Source organism: Trichosurus vulpecula, chromosome 4 (assembly GCF_011100635.1).
Source record: "Trichosurus vulpecula isolate mTriVul1 chromosome 4, mTriVul1.pri, whole genome shotgun sequence".
NCBI lineage: Eukaryota > Metazoa > Chordata > Mammalia > Diprotodontia > Phalangeridae > Trichosurus > Trichosurus vulpecula.
In genome coordinates, this window is record NC_050576.1 from 299,316,035 (window position 1) to 299,343,251 (window position 27,217).

The 27,217-nt window shown below is 37.0% G+C and overlaps 1 protein-coding gene across 2 annotated transcripts in view; it reads right to left on the reverse strand.

Moving 5' to 3' along the window:
• Nucleotides 1-1,289: 1,289 nt before the first annotated feature.
• NBEAL1 (neurobeachin like 1) overlaps nt 1,290-27,217 on the reverse strand; it is a 145,382-nt gene continuing 119,454 nt past the window's right edge. For both annotated transcript variants that reach the window (XM_036754372.1, XM_036754371.1), the window contains 12 exons: nt 26,046-26,163; nt 22,092-22,189; nt 20,448-20,564; nt 14,629-14,718; nt 13,952-14,061; nt 13,165-13,337; nt 12,545-12,639; nt 12,169-12,285; nt 11,440-11,601; nt 10,510-10,658; nt 9,848-9,983; nt 1,290-2,495 (listed from right to left, as the gene is read on the reverse strand). In XM_036754372.1, the coding sequence (XP_036610267.1) occupies nt 2,394-2,495; nt 9,848-9,983; nt 10,510-10,658; nt 11,440-11,601; nt 12,169-12,285; nt 12,545-12,639; nt 13,165-13,337; nt 13,952-14,061; nt 14,629-14,718; nt 20,448-20,564; nt 22,092-22,189; nt 26,046-26,163 (1,467 nt within the window). In that variant the 3' untranslated portion in view covers nt 1,290-2,393. The remainder of the gene's footprint in view (nt 2,496-9,847; nt 9,984-10,509; nt 10,659-11,439; nt 11,602-12,168; nt 12,286-12,544; nt 12,640-13,164; nt 13,338-13,951; nt 14,062-14,628; nt 14,719-20,447; nt 20,565-22,091; nt 22,190-26,045; nt 26,164-27,217) is intronic.

The following is a 27,217-nucleotide window of genomic DNA, read 5'->3' on the forward strand; positions in this document are numbered from 1 at the left end:
AGCATCCTATTGTTATGATTATCTAGTAATATAATTGGCCTTAGCTATTTAGTTCCTATTAAGACCAAACCCTGTAGCATTTGTACCATTAAAATATATATGCTCTCTAAACAATACAGACCCTGAGAAAGTTCACTGTTTCTCCATTTAGAAAATGAGCACAGTATGACAATTTTTAAAGTAAATCAAAACACATCAGTAAATTCCAATGATAGACTCAAATGGCATTTTGTGTAGGTGCTAGCTTCCAATTAAAATATCCGGTACTCAATTTTGCATATTTTTTAAATAACTAAAAAGTGACCCCATCTGAATCTCTCTGTACAAATCCTAAGAAAAATCTCAAACAAGAGTTCTAATTTCACTTGGGTTAAATAAACTCATAGTTTTTTTCAGTCCATTTAGAAACATAATCACATTGATCTCACTTGATAAAATCTCAAAAACAGAAAAACTAAAATACATATGCAGATATCCATACCTTTATCTGTCACCTGATTATTAATTCTAACAATAAAAATTCTATTAAAATTGAATGAAATTAACTAATAAAAGCAATAAAACAAAACAGTGATTATTGATTTCTGTTCTGAGACCTCTACATAATCTTTTGCCTGTCACATAATTTTACACTCACAGTTGTTCTATTGTACAGATGTGGAACATCATCCTTGTACATATTATACACATCCTTGGGACATCAATTTATTTCCATTGTAATACCCTTCTTAAGCATGTTTTACCTTATTTTGCTAGTGCATTTAATTTTTCAATTTTGAACTGAGATAAGTTATAGAAATACACCCTTCTTTTATAACATTCCTTAATATCAAATCCATCCTATTACATCTTATCATTTAAAAATTTCCACATAGAATCCTTTAAAATTTCTGACCAACCAATAAAGTTATAAAGAGGTCAATACTAGATGCTATCTGGATTAGTCAAGTTACTTGAGGATGAAAAGATTTAATCAAAAGAAAAATAAACTGTGATATAAAAACAGAAGGCATCAATGAAACTTTAAAAATAAATAAACACAATCACACATATAGACCTAATTAAATCAAGTAGGAAAAACTATGCCTTGTAGAATATCATGGAAAATCATTGTTTCAAAGAGTTATGAGTTCATTATATTAAGAGCGTGAAGATGGTCTTATAAGAACATTGTGCTTAACAGTCTCTTTTACTTTTAAAACTAAACCAATCTTTTCCTGTTAATCCTTTACAATAAATGCTTAGACTTTAAGCATTTAACAAGAATAAGCAAGAATTAAGTCCATCAACCTAAACCAACTAGTTTTGGAAGTACATGTATTCTTAAAAGAACTGTATCTCAACGACTGCTTTTTAAATGGTATACATTTTTCCAACTAACACATGAATTACACATCAAAGCAAGGTAAAAAGAGAACACAATTTCAACTTGGGACATCATTGCTGGCTTCTAGTAAATTCAGAAAAACAATTGGCTTAGTACATAAAAGTTCAGAAATAGTAAAACCTACACAACATAAAATCATGCAGATAAAGAACTGTGATGCTCCAAATGCATTCCAGAGACTCTTGGCTGTCAAAACTGGATACAGTATTTTAGTTTACTAAATTTTATTTAAATTATTCAACTACTAATAAATCAAAAGGATAAAAATGTACCTCTTGTCTCTCTCCTTTCTCCCAGTCTTCACTATTTTAAGATAAATATATATCTGAGGAACTTCTCAGAGATCTATGTGCTGAGTTTTATTGAAAGAGGGTTATGTAGCAATTTCTATACTTCTTTTTTGGTTTATTATACATCCTTGTACTTTAACTACAAATGACTTTGGAACATCCAGCAGCAGTGCAACAAAAACAGACTTGAAGAATTCTCAAATTCAGTAGGAACTCCAGAAAAGAAATCAATTCAGTTGCTTAAAGAGAAGAAGGGCCTAAAAAGTTCATGTAAAAGGCCATCTTTCTCCAAATATTCTATAATAAGCTTTTTTAAACTTAAATACCTTATCTTGTACTGTTTAGATTGATAAATACAACCAAAATAAATAAGTCTCATCTTCTTTGACTTTTAGTATTCTCAGAAGTATAATCTGGACTATACAATGGCTTACAGACTATAAACAATGGATTACAGAATGAGCACTAAGTCTAATCCCTTGTATTTTTCTCAACTTTGGTGCTGAATAAGAAAGAGCACTAATACCATTTAATTCATTGGAACTAGGTAAATGATGAAGGCTCTGTACCTTTGTAAATATAGTATACATTCAATAAATTTTATAATTTACCAATGATTTTCAGAATTAAAAACATTGAGTCGTTATAAAACTGAGAGTAAAGTGACAAAAATAAATCAAGTTTTGGTGATCAATGGTAGCAGCTGTAAGCAGTAATCATTTAGAATGTTGAGTGTTATATTCTGTCTCGCCAGCTGAAATCTGGCTGAGCCGTTTGCTGGATCCCCACAATTTTCGGGACAGCTGACCTGCACGCATCTGTTAAAAATAATTCAGAAACAGTGTGAAAAGCTATTTTAAAAAGTATAAATGAAATTGACATGTCAGGTGATAATTGTGGAAAATTTGGAAACAACAAATACTTCTGTTTTTAGTAGAGTTAACTCTCATAACTTTTGGTTGATATATCAATAAAGGTATGAATGACTATATTCACTATCTCTTTTTCACAAACTGTTAAAAGGTACCACACTAAGAAAACAAATTGAATAGTCTTGCTATGTAAAAATTATTAAATTTGACACTTTCTGGACAACTCTGTCAAGAAATCATGCATGAATCAATAATGAATTTCTTATCATCACACTTACTTTGGTGCCCACTCCTCTCTGCCCCCACATCTAAATTTTCCACATTTTGTGATTTTTTTTCCCTTTTGCTTATCTTTTATCTGGAATAGTATTTAAAATCATTCACAGTAGAAAGATGATAAAACACTGGTTTTGTCTAAAAAAAATCAACAGCATTTACATATGAGAATTTTTCCTAAGTAAAATTTCTAGGAAAATACAATTTAACAATAGGAAAAAAATTTAGAAATAAAAAAGTTGTGAATACGCTTTAGGAGTGTTTCGACTGAACAAAAGAAGGAGAATAAGACAGAAAATTTTAAATTATATCTATTTCCAGTGGCCAGCAGGAATTATTTTCAAAATATAATACTTATATAACCTATGATGATTAGTCTATTAGACAAGTTATTGATTTGCTTTGTTTTATATTTGTGGAATGAGATGTATTTTTTCTTTAAACGATTTCATAAGACTTAGCCAACTTAATGTGTCTTCTTGAGTTGCTGTACTAGACCTAGGACATGCTGGAGGCCCTATACAAGTCAAGGATGAACCCCTTCCTCCCTCCCCGAGCTAACATAATTTGTTATTTCCATGCTGAGCTGGGCTCCCTGTGTGTCCTTGAGGGTCGAACCAGCTACAAGACAGGCACCAGTCAGTCTGCACCAGACTGAGAAACTCTGCAGCTGGGACCCTTGTAGATAAGCAGACCATCATATCTTCATAGTCTAGCAGTTCCCAAGGGAAAAGAATGCTCCTCTTGCCATCCTATTTACTCATGTTCCCCCTCCCTTTCTTTTGTCTTTCTCTTCTCTTTAGGAGGAGATTAATTCCTTCTCCATCCCTGCCACTTCCTTCCTCCTCCCATGCCACTCCCATTTGGGAGGGGATTGCCCTCCACTCCTCCCCACCCTTGCTGCAACTCATAAATATGTAAGCTTCTGTCTGGAATGAGAACCCTTTGGTACTTGGCATAGGAGCTCCACATACATGGTCATTTCTCTTGTAATAAATTCAGTTGCAACACATGTCTCATGCACTTGTGAAATTTTTTATTTTTTTGGTTAACAATACTCATGTGAAGGTCTATGCCACTGGTATGTGGTTAGACTTAGGTAATATAAATATGTCTTAATATAAATATCCATTTAAGAAAAAAAATTTATACTACTATCATCACAGAATGTGCTACATTTAAAATAGTGCAATAATATTTCAAGATTCAGTCAGAATATTGGAAAGAGGGAGTTGACAAACACTAGGCAGCTACTTTGTTCTAATAGTAATGTCCTCTAGTAAAAAGAAATCCTTTTATTCAACACAGATTATGTTGTAAATTGAGTAAACCTCTAGACAGAGAAAGAGCTTAACATTTAACCATCAAACATGGACATTTTCAGAGGCCTAAATTAAAAATGTAATATAGGAGGGCTTTAAATGTGATTCAAGGGGATTTCTAGTTAAGATGGTGATGCAAACGATCACAGCTCCCCAACCCACACTCCAAATACATTAAGAAAGGTACTAAAAAGAGCAAAGATCAAGAATATCAAAGAGAAAAAGTACTAAGCATTTCCATTCAGACTAGGACTGGACAAGAAGATAGCCAGAAAACCTGTGGGAAAGAAGGTTTGTGTCAGGAAGGGGGAATGACTCCAAAATCTGCCAACATTCTGAGGTGGGAGAGTACCAGGGACAAAGGACTGGAAACCAGCACAACCTTGTTGGTTTCAAAGACTGCTGGAAGTTCTGAGCAGGTTCATGTCAGGAGGATGTGTATCTAGCACAGTCTCAAAGGACTGAGCAAGGAAGCACTCGGAGATGGAAGCTGGTGTGAACTCCAGTGATCAGAGAATGAAGCCAGAGGGATGTTATATTGACCCTGGCCTGTCAGAGTCCCCATCAGCCTCCACAGGTCATTATGCAGAAAGATGAGGCAAGGAGATGTATACCTAGGAACATTTACTATTAGAGCAAGAGAAGAAGACAGCTCTGTAACTGAACACAACCTTCAATATCCAACTGGGGCTAATTTGGGCAATATCAAAAGACAGAACCAACTCCTAGTTAGGGATTGTGCAGACAGAGGAGTCAGGAAAAAGCTGAGGCCAAGGTCTGCATCATGCCCCCAGAGGGCTGGGATTATGGCAGAGAGTGAGGCCTGGTCCCAGATATCCCACAAAACTACAAGAGCATCTGGGCTCCAGAGGAGAGGACCAAACAGAGTCTTCCCACCTCATCTAAGACTGTGGTGGGAATTTCAGACTGGCTCTAGCACAAAGTCCCAATGTAGAAATAGAGACTAAAGAGATGAGTAAAAAGAAGAAACTACTGAACTCAGTGAAGAATACTCTGGTTTAAAAGAATCCCAAGAGGTTAACCCAGAAGAAGAAAGCATCTACACAACAGTCTTTAACAGTCTCAGAGGGAGCTAAGAAAGATAAACAAGAATGTAGAAAAGAAGTGGAGAAGGAAGAGGAACTTTTTTTTTTTACTTACACAGAGTTTGGTGTAGAAAAACAAACAACAAGGAAAAAATCGAGGACATGTATAGGAGAAGCATGGTGGTTAGGAAGGAGGGAACATAAGCAAAACAAATGTGAACTCTGGAAGGTAGATTGTAGAGGAATTAAAAGGAAATAAAGAAATGTAAGAACCAGTAGTTAGGATGAGCTAGGTAAAGAAAAGAAGGGCAGGGGCAGCTAGGTGGTACAGTGGGTAGAGCACCAGCCCTGCAGTCAGGAGGACCTAAGTTCCAACCTGGCCTCTGACCCTTGACACACTAGGTGTGTGACCTTGGACAAGTCACTTAACCCCAATTGCCCTGCCTTCCCCATCCCCCCAAAAGAAGGGCAGAGAAGTGGGAGCAGATAATTTAAGTTACAGATTACTAGTACTGATCACACCCTTTCTCCTTCACAACCTTCTTCTTTGTAAAGATGAGCAGGAAAAAAAGAGAAGGAAAATAGGATCTAAAAGGGAGAAATAGTTTTCAACTATAACCATGAACATGACTGGGATGCCCCCATTCCTGGCTCCCTTCCTGCCCTTCTCTCTGGATTTTTCCACCTCTGCTCTAGTGGTGTTTTCACTGTGAAAATGCCTCTACTCCTGAGAGTCATCCTCTGATTGGTGAGTTCTAGCTTGTAACCCTACTTCATGAAGAGCCCAAGCCATCCATGGTTATTTCTCTACTCCTGACTCTCCAGATTTTTCTATATCACCCTTCTCTTCTGAAGCCTCTCAAGACCCTGGGGTACACCATTCCTCACTTTCCAGGACCTCTTACATACTGTTTTCCTTCATTAAAAAAGAAACCTCTTGAAGATAAGGACTGTATTTTTTTGCTTGTATTTGTATTTACCATGCTTGGTACTGTGCCTGGCACAGAGTAAGCACTTAATAAATTGTCTGGCTACAATGGATTAAAAAAGAATCGAACAATGTATTGTTTACAAGTGAACACTTGAGTTACAAAGAGTTAAAATGAAAGGTTAAAGTTTATTATGCCTTAGGCAAATTCAAAACAATAATGGCACACACACTCACTCCTCTCAAGCACGCGCGCGAGTATTCAATTGTGCATGGCACCTTCAGAGCATTAAAATGTCATAAAAAACCCAGAAAAGCAGAAACATTAAACACATCTGACTAAAACACAATAAAATTTTAATCAATAAAGGGCATGTGAAGAGCCAATCATTAAAAAAAAAACAATTTGGAACTACGCCACCAAAATCACTAAATAGGCCATTCTTGGACCCAGCAACCTTAAAGAAAGAGGGAAAGGATGTATATGTAGGAAAATATTCATTGAAGACATTTTGTTGTAGCAAAGAACTGGAAACACATTGGGTGGCCATCACCTGGAAAATGGCTAAAGAATTATGATAAATGAATATAATGAAATATCATCTTACCCTAAGAAATTATTAAAGGAGAGGGTTCAGAGAATCTTGGGAAGACTCATAGGAACTAATGCAGAAGGAGGTGAGCAGAAGCAGAAGAATAATTTATATAATAACTACAACATTGCAAGGGACTGCAACTTTGAAAGACTTAGAAACTCTGAGCAACACAATGACTGATCACATTTCTAAAATACTGACAGTGAATCATAACTCCCACTCTCTTGGCAGAGAGAGAACCAGAGATATAGAATAAGATGGACTTTTTCAGTCATGGCCAATACGTGTTTATCTCTTTGCTGGGCTATGTCTATCTGTTATAGGAGATGGCTTTTTGGGAAATGAGGGAGGTGGATTGATGGAGTAGAGTCGGAAAACAGTGATAGTTACGCCAAAAGGAAAAGTGCCAATGAAACATTGTTTAAAATACACAGAAGAAAAAATTCAGAAGGGGAAACAAGACAAGCAGCACGGTTCTGGTGTTACCGAGTTAAATTTATTATAAACTCAAATGAAACCAAGCTGTACATAATAGAGATTGATGGTTTCAGATGTAACCCTCTTTTTTCTTCTTTACATATGGAAATGTTTGTATTTGTTAAGTTTATACTTAAAAGGAAATTTAAAAATAAAATGAAAAATACAAGGATTCCCGATGCTCAATGTTAAAGATATCAGAAATTAGAGTTACTTAGTTCTAAGGATTCCTGTTGCCAAACCAAATTAGAGAGATGAAATATTCTAAATACAGTATACGGTATATACAGTAGTGAATAAATTAACCTAATAAAACTAAAAATTTATTTCCAGCCCTCTACCCCTCAAAACTGATTCCAATTTTCAGCCTTCCACCCCTAGAAACTGAGGCCAATTTATGCTATAAATGTTCAAATTATATAGTAAATCTAAAAGCACTCTACAAAATTAAAAGCACTATGTAAAATGTGAAATATTACCATACATATTACGGCACCTGAATCATCCCTTTCCATTTAATGCAGCTAGGTAGCATAGTAGATAGAGGGCTGGACTTGGAGACTGGAAAACTTGCATTCGAATCCAGTTTCAAATACTTACTATGTGACCCTGAGCAAGTCACGTAACCCCTTTCTGCCTCAGTTTCCTTAACTGTAAAATGGGGATAATAACAGCACTTACTTCACTTATTTCACTCACTTGTTGTGAGGATCAAATGACATAATATCTCTACAGTGCCTGCTTATTTCCTTGCCTGGCATACCGATCAATGTGACTGCAAATGCTGAGCTCAAAAAGTCAGGGAGTGTGGGTGACTTTCAGCTCTGGCTCCTGTGGTAGAACACATCCACCTATACCTGTACTTAGCAAACGGAGACAGGGAGTACTGCTGCTGACCATTTGCAAGGGAAGAAAGTTAGGGTTGGGGAAGGAGTTGTCAATGAAAAACAAAACCTGAACTTTTTTTTAAGTCAAGCATATATCCTGTAATATTGTGCCCCAAAATATAGAGTAGCACTGACCTATTATATTATACAAAGTAGATATGAATCCTATTTTTATAGAATTAGATCACATTTTTATCTAGATATCATATTTATATTTAGAATTCATCTAGAATATTTTAACTTACAAAATAGCTTGCTTTCATAATAGTAGGAGATCTACAGAAATAAGTAACTATAATTTCTTATGTCTCTTATATCAGATACCCCTGAATCATATTTATGGATCTCCTATATTACATATGAAATTACTGAGTGAAATTTCTAGGTGCTATAAATTAATAAACTCTTTTTGACCGTGAGACTTCTACTCAACATATAACAAAATCTACATTGTGCTTAGATAGATCTTGAATAAATGGGCATATTTTAACTACATATTTTAAGTCAGCAGCATAATGTCCAAATGAAGTTCTACCTTTCCAAATAACCTCTGGAATCTCTAGACTCTTGCTGATGCTGTACAATTTAAGTATAGTACATTTTGTGAAGATGGCAGCATAAAATAGTTTCTTAAACAGATGTGCAGAATTACTAAAAGATACACATATACCAGCGGCATATACCTTGTGGGCAGTGCAAAATACACACACATAAATCATATGGTCAAGCATTAAAAAGCTAGGAAAACAAATGCAAAACAAAGCTAATCTTATTTCCTTTGCGTTGGTTTATATTAATAACAATAATTAGCATAAATAATTTATACATCTAATATGTATATCTCTGTATTTTGAAAATGAAACTCAAAGATAGAGAATAAAGCAAACTCCAAAAGCAAATCTGAGCAGGCTACTTGATACAACTAAAAAGGACAAGGAGATTTGTAAGAGCCAGATATTTTTGAGAAAAATTTAAGGTTTCACAGAATTCTGTCATACGAGAGAAGGGCAAGAAGGCTATATTAAGCAGAAATTTTGCGTTAAACCAGCATTCAAGAAAAGCTTCTACACTGCAAACATGATATAAATATTTTGAGACATGCTAAGGCTTAGAAATGCTATCACCACTTGCATTTCATAAATCTAATACTTCTATTGATCTATATTTAAAAAATAAAATCAACCTGTCAACTAAAAGAGTCTTTGCACACAAAAAAGTTAATAGCTCTAATAGACAAATCCTTGCAAATGGAGTCTCTACCAAGGTTTTTTGTTGTGAAATAATTATGAGAGGGTGTCATACAGTAAGTTCTCTAGCACTGAAGGTTAAAAATGTCTTATTTGTTTCTATTTGTATTGAAACTCAAATTCTTGAGTATAGTTGCTATAACCCAGAAAGTACAATCTCTCTTTGTCCCAGAAGCAAGTAGTTATTTGAGATCTAAATATTCAGGAAATGTTGAAGCCTATGCCTGCAAATCTACATCAGCCACAGGGAACTAAATTGTCCGTAGGGTGACATGGGGGTATTCTTTGTGAAATTAAGTGACAAATGATGCTTTTAAAGAAAGGCAACTGACATACTGGGTATTTGTAAAAATTAAATCAAGAGAGTTTCCACTTTGTACTTATAAGCTACTTAGCAGACCCAAGTCTAGTTTTAGAAAGAGACAGGACAGCATTACCTTCTAATTCAGATGGAATTAATGAAAAAACAAGAGGATCCTTAACAGTTCAAGACAGAAAATTCCTAATGATAAACGTTACCTCAGCTGGCTTGCCAACACCAACGATAATCAATTTGCCATCTTCCAGTCCCACGAGAATGTGGCTATGTTCTTTGGTAACAGAAACACAGTAGATGGGCATCCTCATGGCTAATGGGGAGATACTCAAATTCAAGCTAGGAGAGAAATGAATTAAGAAAAACACATAAAATAATAGCTTCAAACTACACTAAGACTTTTGCATATAATGACAGAGGTGGAAGGAATTTCTTAGAAATCAAGTCATCTAACCTTAAAAATTCTACAATAAGGAAATCAACATCCAAGTTGTCACATGTTGAAGACAAAGTGTTGTGATAAAAGTTATTGCTTCTTTATTGCAAAGGGGCCACTTTTTTCTGATAATCATGTGCAATGGTAAAAAATGTGCTACAAATTCCTCCTTCCCTAGTCCTTACACCCTGTCACAGCACTATACAAACTGCCTGGTCTGCTCTAAGTGTCACTTTGACAGAGCTTTTCAAATCCTAAACATGGAACACACACGACATTAGCTTCCAACATTCCTGTCACACATGCCAAAGGAGGCATCCATGACAATTATTGAAAGACAATCAAAACTGCACTTGACATACATAGTTGATTATTTTAATCATACTACATTTTTCTTACATGATGAGCTGATGATTCTAGTTTTTTTACCTGTGGAGATCTCGTATGGATAGGAATCCTTGCAAGCTGCCCACTATGATGTGCTCTCCCGCTACACACATATCTGATATTTGTTCTGTAAGGGTCTCAGACCCTAGATACTTTCCATTTACAGAAAAAAGATGTAGTGCATTTTTATCCTGTGGAGATTAAAATATGGAAGATTTTAGAGTATGTATTAAAGAATAAGTTTTCCCTTTTTCTTGCTTCTTTTATTATTTAAGTCTGTGACTATGACAAGGAATAACTTCTGAGTCTCAAAAAATTTGAAATAAAAAATATGGTAAGAGAAGGAATTCAGGAGTTTAAGGATAATAATTTAAGGAGAATAACACTAGTAGCATACTGATACAGAGTTTTACAGTTTGCCAAGCATTAATATACACAATATCTCCTTTCATCCTCACAATAGTCCAAGAAATTAGGAACTAGTATCTTCTCCTTTTTACAAATAAAGATTCAATAATAATCACTTGACAGAGAAGCTATCAAAAACATTAAAATAATACCTCCAAGTAATTTTGGGAAACAAAAAGGAAATTTCAACAAAGGCTCATGTTACCAAAAATGTCATTTGTAATTTTCTTCATAAAATAAGAGTCTAAATTTTAAAATTACTGTATAAAGGACAGAGGAAAAACACTGCATGTAACTTCCACTTTAGGCTTAATTATTCCAGTACAATGAGAATCATTCTTTTTCACATGTATTTTAATAAAGTATATTACAGATCACTAATACACAGCACTGACATGAAGTTTTCTTGGTGTGGATGGTGGAAGAAATCTACCCTCCTGAAATAAAGACTTCCCTGCTCTCCTCAAAATGCCCACACAACACCAATACAATGTAAGATTAAATGAAGAGCTGCCACTATAGATAGTCCAGGGTGATTACATGAACATAGTAAGCGTTAAATACCTTGAAGGTGGTGTTTTCTTCAATGCTGGAATGGACAATGATATGTCCTTCCCATGATAGGGCCAAGTTGGGAATTGTTAATAGGAGAGAACTCTCACATGGTGGTCGCAAAGTCCTCATGTATTGGCCTTTCTGAATTGTATGAATAATCACAGTGCCATCCTGCAAAGAGGAGATAATAGAAGTTAGGAAAAGATCAAAAAGACAAGGAAAACAGAAGGACACTGTATAAAGGGGTAGAGGAAGTAAATCTGGGAGTGTGGACATAAGTAAGAATAGAAAGAGGACGACTCCAACAAAATCACATACCTTCCGGTACATTCCCTATCCTGAGACTCTATCCCGATCTTTCTCTCATTTCTTTCAGTTCCATGAGCATTTTTTGGGTGCCTACTATATACCAGGCACTATGACAGCCACTAGGGATACCAAAAACCTAAAAGGAAACAGTCCCTGCCCTTGAAGAGCTTACATCTTATGACCCCTCCAAACCACTGTTCAGCAGATCTGTAACTATAGGAATTAAATTTTTTTCAAGCAGCAACAAGTCACAACTGCTTTCATTTTTTTACTGTATGCATCTTTCTTTGAAGATTCCCACGTAAATATGGTACAGTTCTACCTATCCACTGGCTAAGAGCCCTAAAGATAAAAATTCATTTTAGACTTTTTTTTCCCACCACTTAGAATAAAGATAATTCTTTTTTTTTTTTAAAGGCAAAATCTTACCCTTGCTCCTGACACTGCTAGGTCTAGTTCAGTGCTGATGCCAACACTAGATATTTCATCAGTGTGTCCATAAAGAATCTGAAGGGGTTTGGGCACTAAGCCCACAGGAATACCGCCCTATTAGCAAAGCAAAAGAGAGAGGGTAAGGCCATCTTCCTACAGGCTATTTTTGTAATATTGCAGCTCATACTAAAATTAACTTTCAAATCATGAACAAATATGACAGAGCTGTCATAACGGAGGTGATTCACCACTGTCTAAAAGCTGCCCACACTGATTCAATTGCATCTAAGCAATTCAGTTTTTCACGGTATACTGGAAGGGCACTGGACTTCGTGTCCTAGGAGGGCAAACCTTGATTCTGCCCCTCACTTACCTGCTGTAATACTTGCCATATCATACATGTAGTATCTCTTGAACCAGAAATCAAATGTATTCCACAATAATCTGTAGATAAGCAGGTCACAATATCTGGAAGAAAAGAAAACTATAAAAGGGACTAAGTTAAGATAAAGTGACCAAAAACCTAAATTCGGCTGGTACTGGTGTCATTTATAACTCTAGTGGCGCCATAGTGCACAAAGAGCTGAGTCTGGAGTCAGGAAGACCTGAGTTCAAATCCAGCCTCATATACTTCCTAGCTATGGGACCTTGGGCAGTCACTTAACTCCTGTCTGCCTCCATTTCCTCAACTGTGAAATGGGTATGATAACACCACCTATACCCTAGGGTTGTAGTGAGGATCAAATGAGCTAATGTTTGTAAAATGCTAAGGACCCTGCCTGGCACGAACCCTTCCTTGTAACAAAGAAAATAACTAAAACCAATCGAAAGAATAAACACTTCTGACATTGTATGTAACAGTCCCCACCTGAAGTTCCCCATCTGTCCACCAAGAGGAGGGAAGTATGGTTCACCATTTCTTCTGTTAGACTAAGACTGCTCATAGTAAGTATAAAAGATGCTTTTATCCAAGAGATTAAAGTCAATCCTCACCCATATGCCTGATGTGCTGCGCAATCATTTTGCCTCTGGTGAGTGATGTTACTCGAATGCTATTGTCCCAGTGTCCTGCACTGAATAATAACTTCGCATCATGTGACACTACGAATAGCTTAGAACTAATATCCAGTCCTGGAGCAAAAGGACCACTTATGGCACGCTGAGCTCTGCAAACACATTAACAAAAAAGGATTTTCCTAATCAATTGGATAAACTGAAACATAAAGTTATTTTACTTGCTTTTTCAGAAATTCATTACTATTTCATATTCTTTAACCAAATGCAACTCATCTGTCCCTACCTGACAAAAAAGTTTTAAAGGCAATATATTCATTTTACCACATTGATATCATTTATGATAAGAAATTACTCATGAAGAATAGTTTTTTAAGAGATGACATCAAGAAGCTAAGCAACAGTCGATAATCAATTTTTTGCTAATACCAACAATGTCAGCATTAAGACCATGGATGGAATCAAATCACTGAGATGGAAAGACTGAGCATGGCTTCCAAAACCAAAAGAGTCAACAAGATTCTTAATTTAGAGGAAAAGGTGGACGAACAATTGGGCAAGAGGTTCGGTGTCTAAAGGCACATATGAAATGAAGGTCAGGGCGAAGCTGAACATCAAACCAGGCAGTGAAACGGAAATATAGGCACATTCAGCTAACAAAACTAATCAAGAAGATAATCTAAATTAGTCTGGTTATGGGGTAATAAGGTAAAGGGATGGAATGCTACGGTCTACCTACGGCTAGCCATACTACTCATTTACTTACTTAGGATTTGTTACAGTTTGATCTCTGATGAATGTAAAATAATTAGAAATGTTCCTGTCATAAGGTAGCCATCCATGGGTTCCAATTACACAGTTCATGCTTGCTGTTAACTGGAAAACAGCAGATAAATAATGAAATTACATGAATTAGCTTCCCCTTTCTAACATTTTAACATTTAGATAACTGATGAAGAAACTACATATGTAAAAAATATAAAGAAATTCTCAGCATATGGTCCAACAAGAACTCTGTCCTTTACTTTGACCCAAGACTAGCTGTCAAATATGACTTTCATTGGTTGCTAAATTTAATAAAATGTCATCTTCCTATAACTTCTCAATAATTATTAGTGATTGCACCCATAATAGGTAACCTGAGGGCTAGTGCTATCATCCTTAGGCTTATTGTTTATTACATAAGTTAGAACCAGAAATTGATCAACAGTAAAGTACTCTACTGTGGCTTTTATTTAGTACAGTATTTGTAAGCAACAAATACCTCTGACTAATCTATTTATGTTCTCTTTATGCATATCAAACTTGACTTTTTCTTTTAACTTGACAACATGGCAAACGATGAGTTTCTCTATAATGTTTAAAGTGGCTTTACTACATATTTTTGCATTTCACTAGTCCCATGAAGACAACATGGTTTGAAAAAGATAAAACCCAACTCACCAGTATCTCTGGGCTACCCTGAGTCATAAAAGAACGAGGCTGATTTCTGGGAACAATAGCTTTTACTAGTGGAACGCCATCACTGATACCCTAATAGGGAAACAGAAAAATATTAGAGTTTAAATCAGAAAAATCCGAAATCAAGGTGACAGACAGAAAGAGCAATGGACCTGGGGTCAGAAGTCTCAGATTTAACCTCTGGTTCTGCCATTAACCAGCTCTGTTTCTTTGGATAAGGCCTTTGATCTCTCTATGTTTCAGTTTCCCCCTCTCTCAAAAGGAGATACTACACCTTACTCAACTTAGATGTTAGGATTATTGTGAAGAAACTTTGCAAACTCATCTGTCACCTTTATCTCTTAGAATGCAAAGCATCCTTCAAAGACCACTGTAGAAAATAACTCCTATGCAAGATCTGTTTTGATCACCCAAGCTGCTGATGCTCCCCAATTCTGTCATTACCTTTTTTTATTTTTATGTTTTTTTAAAATATATATTTGCATATACATATGTTGTTTCCCCTGAAAGAACTGGAAGACCCTCACAGGCAGAAACTTCTCTTTTTGTCTTTGTATCTCTGATACCCAGCCAAAGTACTTGGTGCATATAGTGGGCGCTTAACAAATGATGGTTATATGATCTTGTGGAGGGATTAGGCTTGTACTGCTTGGATACCATAGAGCAAAACTAGGACCAACAATGTGGATACAGCAAAGAACTTTATTTTAGCTTGATGCAAAGAAAAAAAAAAACTAATGATTAGAGCTATCCTCAAAGAAAACGCACAATTAAGAATGATAATTATGAATGTGAACAGGATAAATTAATCCATAAAATGGAAGACAGCTGGATGAATTAGAAGACAGAATTCAACAACAACAAAAGTGAAAGAACAGATTAATAAATTAGGCATGCAACTAAAAATTCTAGAAAACTAAGAACTATAATTATCCCAAAATGAATGGGCATAAAACATCATAAACAAATTAGAGGGGCAAAGAAAAAAGTTACCTTTTGGATCTGCGGATAGGGAAAGGGTTCATGACTACACCAGCAACAGAGAAAATTACACAAGAGAAAATGGACAATTTTGACTATGTATAATTAAATAAATCTAATGTGTTAAAAATTAGAAGGGGAAAAAAAAATTAGAAGGGAAACTGGTAACTAGGGGAAAAAATCTTTGAAGCAAATTTAACTTAAGTTTTATATCTAAGAACTGATTCAAATTTATAAGACTAAGAGCCATTCTTAAAGGGATAAATGGTCAAAGGATATGAGCAGGAAGTTGGTTGTTTTAACAGTTGTGCAAAATAAACTTCTGTATTAGCCATGTTCCATCACACCTCTCCCCTGCCAAAAATAGTGCAAGATGGAGGGAAAGAAGGAAATTTTAATGTAAATTCTTGAGTCCATTAGTTGTCTAGCTGGAAGTAGACAGCATGTTTCATCATGAGTCCTTTGGAACTGTGGCTAGTCACTGTGTTGGTCTTTCAAAGTTCCTTATCCCTACATTGTTGCAGTTATTATGTAAACTGTTCTCCTGTCTTGGCTGACTTCATTTTTATCAGTTCATACATGTCTTCCCAGAATTTTCTGAAACTATGCCCTTCATTTCTCACACAACAATATTCCTTCATTATTCATGTACTATAACTTCTTCAAGTATTCCCCAATTGATGGGCATCATCCTGAGTTCAATTTGTCACTACAAAAATAACTGTTAAGAATACTTTTGTACATATGGGTCCTTTTCCTCTTTCTTTGATCTCTCTAGGATATAGATGTGGTAGTGATATTGCTGAGTCAAAGGGCAGGCAAAGTTTAATAGTGTTTTGGGCATAGTTCCAAATTGCTTTACAGAATAAACAGACCAGTTCACAGCTTCACCAACAATGTACGTACTTCCCTGCATTCCCTCAGTATTTGGCATTTTCCTTTTTTGTCTTCTTAGCCAATTTGATGGGTATGAGTTGGCATTTCAGGGTTGTCTTAGTGTGTATTTCTCTAGTTATTAGTGATTTAGAGGATCTTTTTCATTTGGTTATTGATAACTTTTATTTCGTTCTCTGAAAACTGCCTACTCAAATGCACTGACCATTTATCAATTAGGGAATAGCTCCTATTCTTGTAAATTTGATTCTGTTCTCTATATATCTTAGACATGAGACCTTTATCAAATGAGACCTCTAGGGGGGTGGAGCCAAGATGGCAGCTGGTAAGCAAGGACTAGTGTGAGCTCCGTACCGAGTCCCTCCAAAAACCTATAAAAATGGCTCTGAACCAATTCTAGAACGGCAGAACCCACAAAACAGCAGAGGGAAGCAGGGCTCCAGCCCAGGACAGCCTGGATGGTCTCTGGGTGAGGTCTATCCCACACGGAGCTGGGAGCTGGGAACGGAGTGGAGCAAAACCTAGCCTGAGCAGCGTGGACCATCCAGACCAGAAGCTGGGCGGAGGGGGCCCTAGCGCCCTGAATCAGTGAGCTGCGGCAGTTACGAGACTTCTCAACCCACAAACACCAAAGACTGCTGAGAAGGTTAGTGGGAAAAGCTGCGGGAATGGAAGGAGTTCGTGGTTCGGCTTCCAGCCCCGGGGGCAGTGGAGGTGGAGCAGCCAAGGCTGTTGTTGCTTTCGGTCCCCAGCCCACCTGGTGGGAGGAATTAAGTGGTGGATCAGAGCAGGAGTGCACAGCCTGCTGAAGATCTAAGCCCAGTCTGGGTTGGGGGTTGGGGGAGGAGCAGTGCTGGTGTGGCAGAGCCGGCACCTCCCCCCCAAACGTGGAACATAGAACTCTCTAGTCTACAAGCAGTCATACCCCACTGAAAAACTCAAGGGTCAAGTTAGTTGGCTGGGAATATGTCCAGGCAGCGAAAACACACCCAGATTCAGTCTCAGACTTTGGATTCCTTCTTTGGTGACAAAGAAGACCAAAACGTACAGCCTAAAGAAGTCAATAAAGTGCAAGAGCCTACATCAAAAGCCTCCAAGAAAAATATGAATTGGTCCCAGGCCATGGAAGAGCTCAAAAAGGATTTGGAAGAGCAAGTTAGAGAAGTAGAGGAAAAATTGGGAAGAGAAATGAGAAGGATGCGAGAAAACCATGAAAAACAAATCAATGACTTGCTAAAGGAGACCCAAAAAAATACTGAAAAATACACTGAAGAAAACAACACCTTAAAAAACAGACTAACTCAAATGCCAAAAGAGCTCCAAAAAGCCAATGAGGAGAAGAATGCCTTGAAAGGCAGAATTACCCAAATGGAAAAGGAGGTCCAAAAGACCACTGAAGAAAATACTACCTTAAAAATTAGACTGGAGCAAGTGGAAGCTAGTGGCTTGATGAGAAATCAAGATATTATAAAACAGAACCAAAGGAATGAAAAAATGGAAGACAATGTGAAATATCTCCTTGGAAAATCCACTGACCTGGAAAATAGATCCAGGAGAGATAATTTAAAAATTATTGGACTACCTGAAAGCCATGATCAAAAAAAGACCCTAGATATCATCTTTCAAGAAATTATCAAGGAGAACTGCCCTGATATTCTAGAGCCAGAGGGTAAAATAGAAATGGAAAGAATCCATCAATCGCCTCCTCAAATAGATCCCAAAAAGAAATCTCCCAGGAATATTGTCGCCAAATTCCAGAGCTCCCAGCTCAAGGAGAAAATACTGCAAGCAGCCAGAAAGAAACAATTTGAGTATTGTGGAAACGCAATCAGAATAACACAAGATCTGGCAGCCTCTACATTAAGAGATCAAAGGGCTTGGAATACGATATTCTGGAGGTCAATGGAGCTAGGATAAAAACCTAGAATCACCTACCCAGCAAAACTGAGTATCATGCTCCAAGGCAAAATATGGATTTTCAATAAAATAAAGGATTCTCAATAAAATAGAGAACTCTCAAGCTTTCTCAGTGAAAAGACCTGAGCTGCATAGAAAATGTGACTTTCAAACACAAGAATCAAGAGAAGCATGAAAAGGTAAACAAGAAAGAGAAATCATAAGGGACTTACTAAAGTTGAAATGTTTTGTTTACATTCCTACATGGAAAGATGATGTGTATAATTCATAAGACCTCAGTATTAGGGTAGCTGAAGGCAATATACATATATATAGACAGAGGGCATGGAGTGAGTTAATATGAAGGGATGATATCTAAAAAAATAAAATCAAATTAAGGGATGAGAGAGGAATATATTGAGAGAGGGAGAAAAGGAGAGATAGAATGAAGTAAATTACCTCGCATAAAAGTGGCAAGAAAAAGCAGTTCTGTTGGAAGGGAAGAGGGGGCAGGTGAGGGGGAATGAGTGAATCTTGCTCTCATCGGATTTGACCTGAGGAGGGAATACCATACACACTCAATTGGGTATCTTACCCCACAGAAAAGAAGGAGGAAGGAGATAAAAAAGGGGGGATGATAGAAGGGAGGGCAGATAGGGGGAGGAGGTAATCAAAAGCAAACACTTTAGAAAAGGGACAGGGTCAAGGGAGAAAATTGAGTAAAGGGGGATGGGATAGGATAGGAAGGAGAAAAATATAATCTTTCACAATATGAGTATTGTGGAACGGTTTTGCATAATGACACACATGTGGCCTATGTTGAATTGTTTGCCTTCTTAGGGAGGGAGAGTGAGGAGGGAAGAGGGGGGAGAATTTGGAACTCAAAGTTTTAAAAGATGATGTTCAAAAAAAAAAGTTTTTGCATGCAACTAGGAAATAAGATATACAGGCAATGGGGCATAGAAATCTATCTTGCCCTACAAGAAACTAAGGGAAAAGGGGATGGGGGGTGAATGGGGTGACAGAAGGGAGGGCTGACTGGGGAACGGGGCAATCAGAATATATGCCATCTTGGAGTGGGGGGAGGGTAGAAGTGGGGAGAAAATTTGTAATTCAAACTCTTGTGGAAATCAATGCTGAAAACTAAAAATATTAAATAAATAAATAATGATTTAAAAACAAACCAAAAAAAAAGAAGGATTTGTTCTGTAAAACTTGGATTCAGTCAAAAGGCCATACCCAAGGATCTAGAACAGTGCTGTCCAAAATGCGGCCCCACAGTGTGATTTATACGGCCAGCCTACAAGCACAGCAATTTACATAAACGCTTTAGTAAATGAAGCTGAGCTACTAGAGAGCTCTCACTACAATGGCAAATCAAAATATTGTCTATTGTTTCAATAAAAACCTAAGGTTGGACAGCCCTGACCTAGGAGGCCACATGCCACAGGTTCCCCATCCTTGGGCCAGATCTTTGGGTAGAGACAGGTTATAAAAAGTGTTAAATGCCAAACAAAGGAGTTTCTATTTGATCCTGAAGAATATTAGGGAGCCACTGGAGGTTGTAAACCAATTTAAAGTAATCTCAGGGAGAATAAAAAGGTCAGTTCAGACTTCTGCTTAGCATTAGATAACTTCAAAGTAAAAAGCAAGGAAAAGTGTTTCCAAAAGCCAATCGTAAATTATTGTAAAAAATATATTTGTATAATTTTTGATCTTTATGAAGTGCTTTACATAACTCATTTGGTCCCCCCAACATCGCTGAAGTAGGTATGGTAAATATCACCATTTTACAGATTGGGAAACTGAGACTCAGAGAGGTTAAGACCAAGGCCAAACAAGTAGGAAGAAGCATAGGTGGGATTTAAACTCAGGTCTTCTGACCAGATTCAGGGCTCTCTTCATTCTCTATGCTAGGTTTTCTATTATCTGTTCAACCACTCTCCCTCCATTATTAAATGTAATTGAATAAAAGTTGGTATGATTTCAAATTAGGCATGCTTTAGTGATGTTGTAAAGTGAAATTTTACCTCTATAAAAAATGAATTGAGTTCAGGGAGATGCTGGAAGAGGTTCAAGGTTGCAGTGTCTGTTTTGGTCTGTCTCTGTACTACTTCTTCTGCTGATAATCTTGGAGGGTGAGGTTCCTTTAGAATAATTTTAAGGGAAAAAATTAAATTCAGAGGACATGAACAACATACATTACAAAGTGTGTCACTTACAATTTAATCTTTAATCTTTAGCCAAACCTTCAATCACTGAGATCTACAAAATAGAATTTTTACTATCATCACAAAGGATAAAGTATCCACACATTGTTGCTTTCCCTTCTCCATAATGGAAACTTAAATGAAAGACTTACTGTACTTGCTATCTCTCATATGTTAATCTCTATTCACTCAGTCTCAGAAAGAAATTGAATGATACAGTTCAATCATTTGGATAAACAAATAAAATCACATAATTAGAGAAACCCCATTAATACTGCAATACCAAAGCTGAAACACAGGAAGACAAATCTGTCTGAAGAGTTTCTACCTCAATCCTACCCTGGATTTCTTGGGAAATTTATCAGAGAGAATAAGCAATTTAATTAGATTCAACTCCCAAATATCAATACATGGATTATCCATTTTATCTTAGAAGGTATATCTTCAGCTATTTGTCACCCTTTGGGACAACCTCTTCCATTGAAATAGATGAGTAGCGAAGAGAATGTGATCATCAGTATAAAAAAAAACAGTTACAAAGGTTAAGTATGATGCAAAATACGTTTAATTATGCATTTAATTATAAACAGAGTTGTTGTGGTTGTGTTTGTCCTTTGTTCTAGAAGAGGACCATGACATCAGGGAAATGATGACATGACTTGCAGTTGACTTTGATTTGAGAGGGCTGTGCAAGGTCACCAGCCTCACTCCCTCCTCCAGAGCCATCTGGGTCCAGTGGCCTGATATTCACCAGGATGACTGGAGAAGGCCCAGGATGCAATGGGGGACCTTGGCCCTTTCAGGCTAAGGTCTTTTCAGGTTCTCACTTTGAGTGAGGTAATGCCCATTCAATGAACAGGCCTCTTTAAGAAGTTAATCAACGGATGGCTCCTTTAATCAAAACTAAAAAAAAAAAAAATCAAACTGAGAGGAGAAGACTCTCAGGGTTCCTGGCCAAAAGAAAAACAGTTACTATTTACTATTCACATTCACACAAAGTAGGCCCTTAATAAATGCTTATAGACTTGTCTTTAAATTCCAATATAACTATTTTTGTATCAATAAAATTTATTAAGCACCTACTAAATGCAATGAACTGTGCTTGTAAGCACTAGGGATATAAAGGTGAAAAAGGACCAATTTCAGCTCTTAATGAGTTCATTCATTCAATTAATTTTACTAATTGAAGGAGAGCAAGAGAACAAGCAATTTTGGATATGGATGATACCTCCTAGGCACTGACTCCTCATCTCCGCCTCCCAGAACGTCACTTCTCCAATATTCCTGACTCCAGGCCCAGCATTCTACTCACTGTGCCACCTAGATGTAGATATTGTATAGTATTCTGGATGGTCTTGTGGAATAAGGGCTTAAAGATACAAGACTCTCAAAACATTTTAATGCCAATCTTTAACAATTCAACTTTTGATACTTCCTGATGTCAATAATTTGTTAATGATTTACCTTTAATAGCTGACAGGGTGTTTGCCCAAAATTATTAATCATTCCTTCTAAAGCTTTTCTTTCTTTTTCATCTGTCAAGGCATCAAGATCCACTGCTCCTAAAGCCATAATAAGTTAAAAAAAAATCAACAAGTCACTCATTAACATAGATTTCTAAACTCATACTATCTAAAATATTATGAACCCTTCAATTCACCACTTACAATACTGTCAATAGGTCATAATTTAAATGGTGAAGAATAATCTTGCCTGCTTCTACTATTTTCACCCTATGAACCCTTGGAAGTACTGGCCTAGACCACCTGGTTTCTGTTTTTCCTCTCTCCATCAAAAATTATCCTCAACAGGTGTCCCTTTTGAAGCTTCCTCTGTCCTTTCTCTGGACACCAACCCTGCCTGGCAATATGTGGGAGTAAAGGACATCATCAGGGAAATTTATGACTGGGAAAGGAAGTGGGCGGGCCATATGGTGAGAGCAAGAGATAACCAACGAATAGAGCATGTGTTCCCTTCATTAGTATATTCACATAATGTCAGGACCTCTAAAGAGGAAGTTCCCCAGTACATTGGGTGGATTTTCTGTGGATAATCTATGAAAGGAGATAAGAGTGCCTATATTTTTTGATCTCCAAAATTTGAAAGGGGGTCCTCACATTGATGCCATCATGATCCATTAAAGTAGATCCTAATGATTCTAATGTATTTCTTACATGACGTTCAGAAAAAGAAACTTCACCATGACAAAATCAGTAATGCTTAGTTAGGCAAGTTTTTAGTTTAGAGGACCATCCCAGCGTTATTTTGTATTATACTCCTGTACACATCCTCTATTCTTGTTAAGCTGGCCAAATAGCTGTTCATCATACACAGCACTCCGTCTTCCATTTGTGTGCCTTTCTTTGTCCAGGTGCTCCCTCCCTCTGTCTAGAACATATTCTCTTCTCCTCTCTACTTTTTAGAAATCCCAGCTTCCTTCAAAGCACAGTTCAGGGACCACCACCTGTAGATCTCTGGAGTCTACTGGCATTTTTCCCTTCTTGAAGTTACTTTGCATATGCTTTTGTACATTTTGTATCCCCACAGGAAAACGGAAGATTCATTATAATAGGGGCTGCTTTGTTTCTGTCTTTGTTCTGTCATCTAACAGAGGGGCTTGCATAGAGTAAATGCTTAATAAATAGGTGCTGAATTGAACTAAACAGAAAACACTAAAGCTTACTGATTTCCTAAAAAAAAAGCTGTTCTATATAAACTTATGACTTTAGGAAAAAATATATTCCTTAGCTCTCCATATTTAAGTGCATAGTAGGAAAAGGCCTGATCCTGAAGTCAGAGGATCTGGCTTGAAATCTCACCCTTGAAGCTCACTACTCAGGTGCCATTGGGTAAGACACTTAACCTCTCTTGGTCCCAGTTTCCTCATCTGTAAAATGAGTTTGGGGTAGTGGATCTCTGAAAATTAATTTTATTACCAAATGATACTATGGAAAAAATTCTACTAATCTGAGGTTTTCTTTTTTTTTCCCAGATAAATGGATATTTTTTGTTGAAAAAAATTTTAATTAATTAAAAAATCATGCTTTTTTGTGTTGTGAAAATATTAAGGATTTTGGATCATTCACTGTCTTTTCAAATTTAGTGAATTGATAAGAAAAGTTATTGGGAAGAACATTCAAAAGAAGAACCAACCCACTATATATATATTATAAGGGAACAAGTGCCTACGTATAAAGAATAGGAGGTGTAAGACATGTGAAGGAGAGATGTGCATGGTTAGAGACTGTAAGACGATGGTTCACCAGCAGAAGGTAAACTTCGTAAGAAACTGTCTTGTTTGTTTCTTGTATTCCTGGTATCTAGCACAGTGCCTGGCACATAGTAGGTACTTAATAAATGACTGTTATATATTATCAACTAAATTAAGTAGGATATGTCCAGGATTTCAAAGGGAGGCACATACTAGGGTTTAATTCCTGTTTTTGGAGCTCATATTCAATATGCCCCAGTGGGTGAATTACAGGTATTCTTGGAGGCTTTTTGAGAGTAACAGGGCTATCTGAGAGGGAGGAATTTAATTGGAAGAGAACAGCTTCCTCACAAAACATACAAATCCCTAGGGATGCTACATATTCTGGTACTTTTGGAAAAATAAAACAGAGCTAATTTACGTATTCCAATCTGTGTGGTTTCTGTAACACACATTCAGATACATGGTACTGATCTTTGTATATATATATATACACATGACTATACAAACACGTGAGATAAAAGAGAAACAGAGAGTTCAATAACAACTATGTTCTTATTCATCTCAATATTGATAAGCTATGGTCCCCATGAAAACTACTTGCTTATTTACAAATGCACAGACATGTCCTGCCCACATTTAAAAAGAACAAATGAATATCATTCAAAGCTTTTAGAACTACTGGCTTTAACGTGGGATAAAAAGATGGTGTCCAATAGGGTAAAGAATACTAGATTTGGAATCAGGAGAGTCCTGGATTCAAATTCCATTTCTGATACTAATTAACTGAGTAACTACGGACAAATCATTGAACCTTTCTGAACGTTAGTTTCTTCATCCATAAGATGGAGGTAGTAACACCTACAGTATTAGAACTTAGTAGAGTTACAAAGATTAAAGAGGGGGCGGGGGATGGCCTGGCAGGGAGAAGACCCATCACCACTAGGGACGCCTTACCGCCTTTTGCTCTCCTCTGTCGTCCATTCCGAGCTGGGACTGCTCAGAACGCACAGAGGTGGCCTGACTATTCACACAGCTTGGATGAGATCAGTCACCAACTATTCATTCTGGTGAGATGAAAGACTATCAGACTTTACTAGCTGCACTGCCTCTATGCCTGTGGATTCCCAGCACTGTCATCTGACCTACTGATGAAATCTAAGGACCCCTGAGTCTTGCCATTTACCCACAGCTGAAGACTTATGACATCCGGGCTTTTCCATCTTTCTTTTATGTGTTGTCTCTCAATTAGAATGTGAGCTCCTTAAGAGCAGGGGCTCTCTAGCTTTTTCTATTTGTATGCACAGCCTGGGCAAACTGTAAGCACTTAATTTTTTGATTCCTTCAAATGAAACAATATACAGAAAATGCTTTACAAAGCTTAAAATATTATACAAATGTTGAATATTATTAATGATTTTTGCCTGAGACCTAGATCGAGCTTCTTTCAAAGTCAGCAAAATTAAACCCAAACTTCACAGAACAAATCCGAGTCCAAATGGCTACACTTGAGGACCAAGGGTGCCACATGCAGCCTTGAGGCCACAGGTTCCCTATCCGTGGTCTAAATTGTACCTTAAAATTGGCTTATCCGGTCAGAAGTTTGAAGAAATTCAAATATAAATTATTTGTAACTTAACAATAAAAAAACCTTTAAGATATAATGCCAGTCTTAAGAACCTTGTTTTTTTTTTTTGGTTTCTTCCTTCAAGGTAATCAGGGTTAAGTGACTTGCCAAGGGTCACACAGCTAGTTAAGTATCAAATGTCCGAAGCCAGATTTGAACTCGGGTCCTCCTGACTCCAGGGTTGGTGGTCTATCCACTGCACCATCGAGCTGTCCCAAGAACCTCATTTGGAATGGTCCTAAATTATTCTGCAGCACTTAGGCAGAACTCTTTTGACTAGGGTTTACTTTGCTAGATTGAGCCCATCTGGCTAAAACTTCACCTTTTGGGCTTTAACATAATCAAGGAAAAAGAAACAAAGAAAACTAGAGATTCCTGGTGCTTGTAAGGGGAAAAAAAATTCTTGAGTCATTAGAATTACATTTTTGTGCATTAGGTTATATAGTTAATGTTATTATATATATAATATGTGTGTTATAATATATAATATAAATATAAAATAGAAACACATTCAGAACTTTTTCAAATGATGCTTCCAGGCACTATTATATCACAAAAGAGAAAGTATTGAAATTCATACCTTCATAACTACAATAATAGAAAACGTTGAGTGCTTCCACTGCATCCGGGCCCCTTTGTTTATAGCCAAAAATCAGATCTATCCATTCATGAAGATGAGCCGAAACATACTCAGACTCCTAGGATAATAATAATCTGCATTAAAAATAAATACTTCCCACCTTATAAATAAAACTATACATTGTGTCTGGAAATCAAGATGAAAATCCCCATTTGTAACTCCTAGTATGTTGTAACCACAAATTTTACATGATTTAAACAAATGCACATGATGCTTCTTAAAGGAATAAAGAAAATGCTCAGGAAATAAATACAAGGAAGTCTTGACTATCCAGAATAATTTGGGCAAGGTGAGAGAGGGAAGGAAAGCTCAAAAGCTGCAACACCATCAAGCTCCTGTCGTCTCCATCTTCAGCATCTCTCTCTAACACATCCTACCCTCTCTCTTTGGACACTGCCACCCCCTAGGGCAGGGCCCCCTCACTTCTCACCTGACTGCTGCGGCACCTTGCTGATGGGTTGGCTGGCACAGAGTCTCCCCCAATTCTGGCCCATTTTTCATTTTCTTAAAGCACAAGTCTTAACTGTGTCGCCCACTTCTTCTCCTCCCCCACTCCTATCCAATCAGCAATAGCCCCTATCGCCCTAGGATCAAATATATAACATCCTATATTTGATAGGCTCCAGCCTATCTCTTCAGGAGTCACCCCACCCTTGCTGTTTCTCATACTCCTCACCATCTCTCGATTACAGGCATCTTCTCTGGCTCTCCCCCATGCCTGGAATTCTCTCTCTCCTCCTCTCCACTGCTTGGTTCCCTGCCCCTTCCTTCAGGACTTAGTAAAGTCTCACCTTTTACAAGAAGCCTTTCCCAGTTTTTCCTCCTTAATCTCAGTGCCTTCCTCTTATACTACCTCCAGTTAATCCTATGTCTTGTTTGTACATAATTTGTACATAGTTATTTATATCTTGTCTTTCCTATTAGACTCCTTGAAAGTAAAAGATTGCTTTTTGCCTTTCCTTGTAGCTGCCTCTTGTAGCACACTTAGCACAGTGCCTAGCACATAGCAGGTACTTAATAAATGCTTGTTGGATGACTGCTCTGAATACGCATCTGTGTGATTTGGAGTATTTTTCCATGTGCCCTCCTCACACTTCATGATCCATGTTCAT